At 38.8% G+C, this 11691-nt stretch overlaps 1 protein-coding gene across 1 annotated transcript; it reads left to right on the top strand.

Moving 5' to 3' along the window:
- Positions 1-3948: 3948 nt before the first annotated feature.
- On the top strand, positions 3949-10350 carry LOC142879598 (uncharacterized). The gene is made up of 11 exons (XM_076012990.1): positions 3949-4054; positions 4146-4431; positions 4519-4652; positions 5555-5837; positions 6044-6177; positions 6362-6644; positions 6717-6880; positions 6983-7265; positions 7871-8037; positions 8176-8458; positions 10176-10350. Exons 1-11 carry the CDS (start codon positions 3949-3951, stop codon positions 10348-10350), a joined length of 2298 nt encoding a protein of 765 aa, XP_075869105.1.
- Positions 10351-11691: the final 1341 nt, after the last annotated feature.

Here is an 11691-nt window from a genome sequence, read left to right as displayed (position 1 = left end):
ATAAATGGGTTTGTTCTTGGACAAACAAATTATCAAATTACATTCTTGGGATTTTATGTTGTGAAGATCTCATTTGGGGTGAGGTGGTAAAATGGTTGTTGCAATGGTACAAATAATTTACTTACAATCTTTTTTTCCCCCTCTCTATCATAAGATGTGCTGTGATATTAAATCCCACCCCTAAGTCAACCAACACCTTTGACTGCAATGGAATGGAAGGCCAGTACATAAATATTGTCATCCCTGGAAAAAGGGCATATCTTACGCTGTGTGAGGTGAAAGTCACTGGTCAACGCTCTGAAAAGCCTGCTTCAACTGGTGATTATGACGTTGTGTTTTCACTCATTCATTCATTCATTTTCTCTACCTGCTTTCATCTGCACTCCACCTAGCGTGGTTTTCCTGGAGCCTATCCCAGTTGACAATTTATTTTGTTCAGTAAAATTATTTAAAATAAAGAATTAGGATAAGAAATAAATAAACTAAGGGCACGCCTGCAATAGACAATTTGTACCACAAAGTTTGGTTTTTAAGTATGTGTGCTCTGTTCTGGGCTTCACGGACACATCATGTCCGTGAAGCACAGAACGCATCCGCAATGTGGAGATGATGAAACATGCCACCGCAACTGCAAAAATCACTGCTTCACTTAATCCATCAACCAGGTGTGAGGGCTGACTATCTCTTTAGAGAATGGAGTTTTCTCTGTCTGTAGTGTGTGTATACAGTATATATTTGATGATAACTTAAACCTTAGTGCTATGCTGTAATTTGAAGAGCAAGGTTTCAAAGCCAAGTGGGCCAAAGTAGCCAAAATTGCTTTTTGTCATCATGACTTTGCATGAGCTTGGTCATAAAGCTCTGCTTTGGATAGGCTTTAGTTTGGTTGTTTTGTCATTTTCGCCACAGTCAAGCATATCCAAAATTAGCAAGCAGCTTTGTTGTAAATTTGTGTTTATGTGCTTACTATAGACACTGCAGTTGTTAACCACACTACCAAAATATATAATTACATTGGGCACTGCACTAGTTTACAAAATTAATACAAATTTCCCAGAGTCACAAAAGTAAGAGCCATATCTTCAATGGTCCACTGACACAGTGTTGTCTGTTGTACTGCTGTAACTATTACTGCAGTAACAATATTATTATTTGAACCATTGATGGAATGTAAAGATGGACGGAGTTATCATGTCACCCACTGGTTTCTGAATACCCAATCTGAAGCCCAGAGATTGGTTTTAATTTACAGTGCCATTTTGAGTACCTGTTTTGTTTTGAAACCAGATGGTTCCATGTTTGGATGTGTGGGTAGAACCGGTTGTGAGCAATGATTGAAGCGTAATGACTGACTCACTGACTTACAAGTGATTTACAGAACAAAATATATTTGAAGCAGTTTGAGAATGTATCATTTTGCATTTTTATTTATGCATTTATTTATTTGCAGCCCCTGCTGACCAAACAGTAGAAATCAAGTTTAGGGCACAACTACATTGGCATTGTTTTTGAAACCAAAAGCATCATCAATCTACATGTACTGGGAGTGATTTCAACATGATGATGTATGTGTGTGTTGGGGTCACAGTAATATGAGGGTGAGGAGGCACAGGGCCATTCATGCTTCAGTATGAAAAAGAGCAACTGGCTACTGTTACATCATTGTCCAGAAACAAATCTAGCAACACATGGGTTAAGCTCTCTAAAATACTTTGCAAGAAAAAGCCAAACACTACCTTTCTTGAACTTTCTCTACAACTAGAAACAAATATTGCAATTGGAGGGATAGCCACGCAGTCAAGTCAGTATCTAACTGCCAGTGCTGACAAAGCCGTCGATGGGAACTCTAACAGCAACTGGAACCATGGATCATGCAGCAACACCATGCATATTTATACGACTCCATGGTGGAGACTGGACCTTTTGAAGAACTATGAAATCAAGTCTGTGACAGTGACAAACGCTGAAAGAAACTATAATCAAATAGATGGAGCTGAGATCCGTATTGGAAACTCTCTTGAGAACAACGGAAACGATAATCCAAGGTGCCAACATCATGCATGCCAGAATGAAAAACAAAATCAGTCTTGTGTTGAAAAATTTGTCAAAACAAATCTGTTAAAATGATATTATGTATTCAGACACTATGACATTATTGCATAGATTGTAAACTTGTTACAACTAAAAGAAAAGAAAGAAAAAAGACAGTTTTTGACATTCATGTCAAAGGTTTTCCTTGAAATGTTTAGATGTGCTGTGATATCAAAACCTGAACCTGGGTCAACCAACACCTATTACTGCAAAGGAATGGAAGGCCGCTACATAAATATTGTGCTTCCTGGAAAGAGGAAATTCCTGATCCTATGTGAGGTGAAAGTGTCTGGTCAGCCCTCAAAAAGACCAGCTCCCAATGGTGATTTGAACTTGATTTGAATCATGTCTTTAAATATATCCACAAGGGCAACACAAATGTATTATTATTATTATTATTATTATTATTATTATTATTATTATTATTATTATTATTATTATTATTATTATTGTTATAGTTTTCTGGAATATTTTCTTGTAAATACAAATCAACAATGGATTTTTCTCTGTAAAATCTTCCTACATTGTCCAGAAACAAACATCGCAACAGGAGGAATAGCTACTCAGTCCAGTCAGTATAGTACTGCTTCTGCTGACAAAGCCATTGATGGGAATTCTAATTGTAACTGGAATTATGGATCCTGCAGTACCACAATAAATTATATGACTCCATGGTGGAGACTAGACCTTCTGCGGGTACATAAGATCAATACTGTGACAGTCACCATCTCTAAAGATCCGAGGTTCAACAGGATCAATGGTGCTGAGATCCGCATTGGAAATTCTCTTGATAGCAATGGAAATACAAATCCAAGGTGAGGAAATTTTGAAATTAACTTGGCTAAAAGTTAGAACCGAACCTAATTTTATTTGAGCCTAAGTGACACTGCATCTGTTGAACAGATCATACTCACTGAGATAACTGTTGATTTCCTGATATTAGAGCTAATGGTATTTTTTTTTTTTCAAATAATAAGTATTATGCTTAATGGCTCTTGTTCTGTGATAAATTATTACTGAAAACAACTTATTTTCTATAACCAGATGTGCTGTTATTTCAAATCCTGCTGCTGGGTCTACCAACACCTATAATTGTAATGGAATGGAAGGGCGCTACATAAGCATTGTGATTCCTGGAAAAAGGCTATACCTGGCACTGTGCGAGGTGAAAGTTACTGGTCTTCCCTGTGAGCACCCTGCTTTAACAGGTGAATGAAATACATGTTTAGTTAATTATTTAAGGAAGGACAATAATGCAACAACACATGAAGCTTGACAAGCCAATTTTTCGACTCTAAAATACTTTGCAAGAAAAAGGCAAATGGTACCTTACTTGAACTTTCTCGACAACTAACTTTTTTTTTAGAAACAAATATTGCCATTGGAGGGGTAGCCACTCAGTCCAGTCAGCATGGGAGTGCCAGTCCAGACAAAGCCATCGATGGAAATCATGACAGCGACTGGAGAGATGGATCATGCAGTATCACACTAAATTATATGAGCCCATGGTGGAGACTGGACCTACTAAAACCTTATCAAATCAACACTGTGACAGTCACCACCCGCAACGATGCGAATTACAAAGACATCATTGGTGCCGAGATACGCATTGGAAATTCTCCTGATAACAATGGAAATCTTAACCCCAGGTGACATTGTCTGCATTACACTGAGTTAAAACCATACCCCAGTTGTAAATTTTGCTACCTAAGACAGATTCATACCTCTGCAACTCAACAAGAAGATCACATATGGCTGCCGTCCTATAACGCAACACTTTTCCATTTATCTAACGTTAGATGTGCTGTCATTTCGGACCCTGCACCTGGGTCCGTCGACAACTACAACTGCAGTGGAATGGTAGGCCGCTACATAAATGTTGTACTTCCTGGAAAGAGGAAATCCTTGACACTATGTGAGGTGACAGCCACTGGTCAGCCCTCTGAAAAACCTGCTCCAATTGGTAACTGAAAATGAACATGTTATTGTTTTTTTTTGTTTTTTTTTTTGTGTTTTACCAACATCTTATGATTAAATGTTGGGATATTGCCCAGAAAGGAACATCGCAAAGAGAGGAAGAGCAACACAGTCCAGTCAATATCAGAATCCAGTCAGTGCTGACAAAGCTATTGATGGAAATCCAAATACCGTGTGGAAATATAGCTCATGTAGCACCACAATGAACGAAGTAAATCCATGGTGGAGACTGGACCTTTTCATGCCATACAAAATCAACACAGTGAAAGTCACCGTTCGTAAAGACAGTTATCACAAAAAGATTAACGGAGCTGAAATCCGCATTGGAAATTCTCTTGAAAACAATGGCAATATTAACCCAAGGTAATAAATTAATCACATTCTCATGGACACTATGACCTGCTAGATTTGCCATGGAGCCTCACACGACTTTACTTCTCTACCCATAAGATGTGCTGTGATCTTAAACGCTGCACCAGGGTCGACCAACACCTATAACTGCAAAGGAATGGAAGGCCGCTACGTGAACATTGTGATTCCTGGAAAGAAGGAATTCCTCTCATTGTGTGAGGTGGAAGTCACTGGTCAGTCCTCAGAAACACTTGCTTCCACCGGTAGGTTACACTCTATTTTATGTTCAGATAAAATCAAATTCTTTGTAAGGATCAGGATGAACAATTTTGCATTGCTTTTGTTAAGTACTTTCACACTCATTTGCAAAACTGTCCAGAAACAAATATCGCAAAGGGAGGAATAGCCACTCAGTCGAGTCAGTCTAGTACGGCAAGCCCTGACAAAGCCATTGATGGAAACCATGACAGCAACCTGAAACATGGATCCTGTAGCTGCACATTGAATTTATTGAGTCCATGGTGGAGAGTGGACCTTTTAAAGCCTCATAAAATTGAGACTGTGACAGTCACCATCCGTGAAGACACACTATACAAGCACATCGATGGTGCCGAGATCCGCATTGGAAATTCTCTTGATGACAATGGAAATAATAACCCAAGGTAAAATACATACATACTGGACATACATCTCATAATGTCCCATGGACACTACTGAGATTAAAAAAAATCATATAACCATGTTGCGTTATAAAATGAATTCATTATTTTTGATGTTTAGATGTGCCGTGATCTCAAACCCTGCTCCTGGATCAACAAACACATATGACTGCAAAGGAATGGAAGGTCGCTATGTAAACATTGTGATACCTAGACAGAGGCGATACCTGACACTGTGTGAGGTGAAAGTCACTGGTCATCCCACTAAAAAGCCTGCTCCAACTGGTAATTAGAATCATATACTTTCCTGAAATATATTAGTTACAAAGTCCAGCTGCAAATTTGAAAAAATAAACAAAAAACAAAACAGAACAGAAATGAAAAAACAGAATGGCTTCTCACTTCTCAAGACAAAAAAAAAATATTCATTTGCTGTCATGACCTGTTTCAACATAAAAACTTATGATACCTTTCAGAAACAAATATTGCAATAGGAGGAACAGCCACTCAGTCAAGTCAGTATCAAACTGCCAGTGCTGACAAAGCCGTTGATGGGAACTCCGACAGCAACTGGAGACATGGATCCTGTAGCTCCACACACTTTCGTCAAAATCCATGGTGGAGACTGGACCTTTTGAAAACATATAAAATCAACACTGTATCAGTCACCATCCGTGAAGATAATAACTTCAAAGCGATTACTGGTGCTGAGATCCGCATCGGAAGTTCTCTTAATGGCAATGGCAATGTTAATCCAAGGTACCATTATTGCCCATTTCCAACTGAATGAGAATCAAACTTATTGTTTGTGAACGATTAAAACAAATCTATCTTATTCATGTTACATACTAAGACTCTTGTGAATTTCACCTTTCATCTTATGTCACTATTTGGTCAAAACCTTTAGTGGAATTACACATTTCTTCAATCCTTTAACACTGTTGCATCTTCCCCTCTATCATCAGATGTGCTATAATCTCAGACCCTGCCCCTGGATCTACCAAAGTCTACACATGCAATGGAATGGAAGGCCGCTACATAAACATCGTAATTCCAGGAAAGAGGCAATACTTGACACTATGTGAGGTGAAGGTCACTGGTCAGCCCTCTGAAAAGCCTGCTCCACCTGGTGACTTGAACCCTATATTTGCTTTTACTTTTACTTCTAATTATTATAATATGTATCAATGTTAATTGTTTTAGCACAAAATGTTCAAAATGTGCAAACATCAGACAAAACCAAGGTGTCAATGTCTTGCCTCTTAATTGATCGATGTGTGCAGAAACAAATATTGCAAATAGAGGAATAGCAACACAGTCCAGTCAGTTTGGAGATGCCGGTCCTGAAAAAGCCGTTGACGGAAACTATAACACCAACATCCAAGGGGGATCGTGTAGCATGACACGTAATTATGAAACGTCATGGTGGAGACTGGACCTCTTAAGGCCATACAAAATCAAAAATGTAATAGTCACCATCCGTGAAGATCAGTTCTACAGAAGGATCAACGGAGCTGAGATTCGCATTGGAAATTCTCTTCGTAACAATGGCACTTCGAATTCAAGGTAACACTATTGACTTTACACTGAGTAAAATAACTAAACAGAATTAAACGGAATTTTGTTCTTCATTATTAGGTGTGCTGTGATCTCAGACCCTGCTCCTGGGTCGACCAACTCTTACAAATGTAATGGAATGGTAGGACGCTACATAAACATTGTAATTCCTGGAAAGAAGCAATACTTGGCACTGTGTGAGGTGAAAGTCACTGGTCAGCCCTCTGAAGAGCCCGCTGCAATTGGTGATTAGAAGCTTAGATTTTGTTGATTTTAGATTTTTGTTTTTGATTATTTTATCACAATCAATGTTTCAGTGTTGAATTATCTCCTTCAATTTGTTTTAGAAACAAATATTGCAAAGGGAGGAATAGCCACACAGTCCAGTCAGTCCGGGAATGCCAGTCCCGAAAAAGCTATTGATGGAAATCCTGACAGCAACTGGCAACATGGATCCTGCAGTACAACAATGAGTTATATTAATTCATGGTGGAGACTGGACCTTTTGAAGGCATATAAAATCAACAATGTGACAGTTATCATCCGGCAAGATCAACTCTATAAGAGGATTCGTGGTGCTGAAATCCGCATTGGAAATTCTCTAGCTCACAATGGCAATATTAATCCCAGGTAACATCATCATCTCATTCATCATGACAAAGAGGACTATAATAGTTTGGGTGTGACAAACCACAACTACTATACAAAATTACAGTGAATTTCTTCACCAATCAAAGAGTTTGGATTGATTGTAATTTAAGACACAGGTTTTGTGATTGTGCTGCAAATTAATTACCATTTGGCTGCACTGAATAGGTCAGTTCCAAAAGTTTACTCAGAGATTAGTAGTACTGAAATAATAATAATAATAATAATAATAATAATAATAATAATAATAATAATAATAATAATAAAAATAGCAACTGAGAACTTTTGTCATATACTTTATGTGTTTGCTTTCCTCACAGAAGTAAGGTGAGAGGCAAGAGTTCTGTTGGACTGTGTTATGGTTCTGATCAGAAGAAACATTAATCTCAAGCTATTACCAAGTTGCTCAGTGAGCAGTAAAAAAATAATAATAATACGACAAAGAAATCTGAAGAAACCCATTAGGATACATTGACTTATAAAACATTTAGTTTGGCACCCCAACATAGGACACAACCACTGAATCGACTTGCAGTGGTTCTCTTGTAATACTGCTTAACTAATATATTTTTTCTTCATCACACTAGATGTGCTGTAATCTTAAACCCAGCTCCTGGGTCATCTAAAACCTATGACTGCAATGGAATGGAAGGCCGCTACATTAACATTGTGAATCCTGGAATGAAGCAACCTCTGACATTGTGTGAATTGGAGGTGGACGGTCAACAATCTAATAATCCTCCTACTCTGGCTGGTAATACCTACTCTTGAGTCTTTTTACATGTCAAAAAGTTCCTGAAAATATGTTAATTATTTTTCTTCTTTCGATCAACAATCTTATGTTGAATTGAAGACAAAATCCCTCTACGTTTTTTAACTAATTTCTGTCCAGGACCTAATATTGCAGAGGGAGGAAAAGCCACACAATCCTCTCAGGATGGGACTGCCAGTCCTGACAAAGCTATTGATGGAAATCATGACAGTAATGTGAATCATGGATCCTGTAGCACCACATTGAAGGAGGAGAGTCCATGGTGGAGATTGGACCTTTTGATACCATATAAAATAAATACGGTGACAGTCACCATCCGTGCAGATGGGAATTACAAAAGCATTGATGGTGCTGAGATCCACATCGGCAATTCTATTCAAGACAATGGCAATGCTAATCCAAGGTAACAACATGTACTTCTCAAGCCCTTTCGCCACTTTGATATATACTTTATACGTAGGGGCCGTTTACACGGAGACAGATTTTTTTTGAAACCGCACTTTTTCGAAAGCACATGAGAAAAAAAAATTGCATTTACACAAAGCCATATTTTAAAAAAAAAATGCCGTTTACACGGAGACACTGGAAACGAGTGAAAAATGATGTAGGACCTAAGCCCGGCCTGCAGTGGTGCTGCAAGTTTACTCCCTAAAGGCGGAAGAAGAAGAAGAACACCTAAAGCATGCCATGTTTAAAGAAGCCCGAGCTCACTAAAGACATAAGCGCCACTGAAAACAGAACGAAATATCGCTTGTGAAAAGATGGTGGAGATAAACAACTGAGTCGACCTTCTGCTTCGAGTTACTTTAGAACACAAAGCAAAGGTACATGTAAAGACTGACTGGGAGTCGTGCTAGTAAAAGTTCACTAACATTTTGGTCGTTTAGGTTTTGTTGGATCGCCTTATTTTCTAGTGTCGTGCTGACGATCCGTGTGTTCGTTTAATGAAGAGTTTTTGGAGAAGAATGCTGATTTTATCTTTAGTATGCAAATTCAGAATAGAAGTATACAGAGCTCTGGGTCGAGTTCAAGCCTAACATCAACAAGTGCTATCAGGTCCTGAAGTCTGACTGTCTCTTCGTCCCCTGGTCAGTCTTTTTAGATAGAGAAGATCCAGTTGTTCTTGCTGGCGCGCTCAGATTACGTCCTCCTCTGATTGGCTGTCTGGTCTCCGCACCCCAGTCTCATTGGATGTTGCCGCTGCCTTTGTTCCCAGATGTAGGCTGAGGTCCGAGGTATAGATGCTTGGTAGAGAGATGCTGGATCCTCTCAGCCTGGTACTGCGGGTCACCTAAGGTCACTGTTTTACGATGGGCGCATTCCTGTCTTTTCTCTTAGGTATCATGTTACTCTGCACAGAATCTTATAGAGTATGTTAAGCATAGATTACCCATCTTTAAGAATACATTGACTTATTTAAACATATTCATATCAATGATTATATAATTATGCATATCTATATCAGTGAGTATAAAATTAGGCAGAAGCATCAAGATTAAATGTAAAATTACCTTCAGTTTCCTGCCTCAATATCCCAGTCTGCCGACCCAAAAGAAAATATATAAAAAGTAAAACAGAATGTTTGCAAATCGCTTTTGTTGGGTTTATTTTCACTTTGCACACAAATTGATCGATCCATGAGCACCGTGTGTTATTGTTCACTATTGTTTGCGGTTTGTTTGTAGTTATTAGTAGCAGTAAGTCCGTTGCCCGACATGGTTGTTGTTGTTGTTATGAGTGGTCGTCTGCAGCTCACGGCCGCTCAGATTGCAGGGTGGGGGAAGGGGTTTAGAGCTGTGACATCGTTTCCAACAAAGATCGGTTTTGGCGTTTACACGAATCCCGGCAAGGAGGCGTTTTCAACAAAATCCACCCTAAGGAGCGTTTTTTTTTTTCGAAAAAAAAGGGTGGTTTCGGTTTGTGCGGTTTCATTGAAATCGCCAGCTTCGTGTAAACGCAAGGCCGAGCCCCATAAATATTTGTGCATTTTCAGAGAAACCTATATTCGTGTAAATGGCCCCTTAATTAGGTTAGAGCCTACTAGAAACGGTTTTATGTATTTTTATTTTTTATTTTATTTTATCTTTGTTTCACTGGTGTTTTTTATTCATTCTCCTCAGATGTGCTGTGATGGGGACTCTTCTGCCTGGGACTAAAAGAACATTTTCATGCAAAGGGATGGAAGGCCGGTTCATTAACATCATAATTCCTAAAAGAAAAGAATCCCTTACACTATGTGAGGTGGAGGTGACTGGAAACAAATTAGGCTATAAACCTGAGAATGCGTGCAACTGAATTCCAAGCATTGGTTTGGTTCTGGTCATGGTTCATTACTTCATATTATATTTACTTTCCATTAACACAAATTCTTGCATATACTGTATCTGCTTGACATCAATAAAATGGCTGCTTCTGCTTGTTGTTTGAACAATTGAAAATTTTCAACCACATCTCTGCAAGAAGTTGTATTGATATATTTTCATCAGCTTAGACATTCCTTATTGTGATTCTACACTATCCTGTACTATACTAAGTAAAAGACTCCAATATGTCTTTGTACACACACACACGCACCCAATTGGTATACCTGGTGGTAAAATAGTCCATTGTCACCATTTAAAAATATGATTTGATGTTATACATGTTGCAAGTATCTGTATTGTCAGTTTCCTTGTCAATTTATTAAAAATGCACTACTGCAGGTGTGTGTGTGTCCCTATGGCCTGTTTTCCTTGTTTATTCTACTACACTTTACGTCCCAACCAAAACACTGTTAGATCGGCCAGCTATCACACAGATACTGGCTATTACTTGTGCCAGCCTATTATCAAAGCCTCATGCCACGATCATAAAAGTATTGTTTTTATTTGGTCATTCATGACGGTAACAATGTCAGATTACACAGCTGTGGGGCCTGATTTACGAAGATTCGTAATAGCAGGCGCTAAACTGCTTGTGTATGCTAATGTCTTGTTGGTGGTTTGTGTTGAGGGTGATCTACTAAGATCGCATGCGCAATTGCCAGCATGCGCAAAGTGGACAAGACCGCCCATTCAAATGAGGAAGTTGCGGCCGCTCCATTGTCAGCCTGGGAGAATATGGGACAGCAGAGTGACTGTAAGACACAGGCAGCCAAACAACTGTAACCGGGACTGTACAGTGTGACAGCAGGTGGAAACTGTTGCTTTTGATGCACGCGTTCTATCATGACACTCGGACCAGTACGAATCCGTCCCGCACACACACACACACACACACACACACACACACACACACACACACACACACACACACACACACACACACAGAGGAAAACACAAAGCAGGCTCTCAACAACAGGTGGCCGCCACAGAAGACAGAAATCTTTGTTTTCCGCTTGCAAGAATATGAGTGCACTGATGCAAGCTAAACTTCTGTCTTTCTGTATTCTTCATACACACAATGTTGGAAAATAACAATACAATGGTCAAACCACCATTTTCACTGAAGAAATATTGCATATAATAACATTGCTTGGTGAAGAAATTGTTAGACCCTATATATTAGTACATAATGTTGAAGCTTTATTTATTGTTTAATTTAAACAAATTAAAGTAAAACATTACTAAAGCCTGACCTTGATAGAATCTAATTAAT

Source organism: Nelusetta ayraudi, unplaced genomic scaffold (genome assembly GCF_046127955.1).
Source record: "Nelusetta ayraudi isolate G7.1 ecotype Tasmania unplaced genomic scaffold, CSIRO-AGI_Nayr_v1 ptg000136l, whole genome shotgun sequence".
NCBI classification, from domain to species: Eukaryota; Metazoa; Chordata; class Actinopteri; order Tetraodontiformes; family Monacanthidae; genus Nelusetta; species Nelusetta ayraudi.
This window is presented reverse-complemented; position numbering and strand designations above follow the sequence as displayed.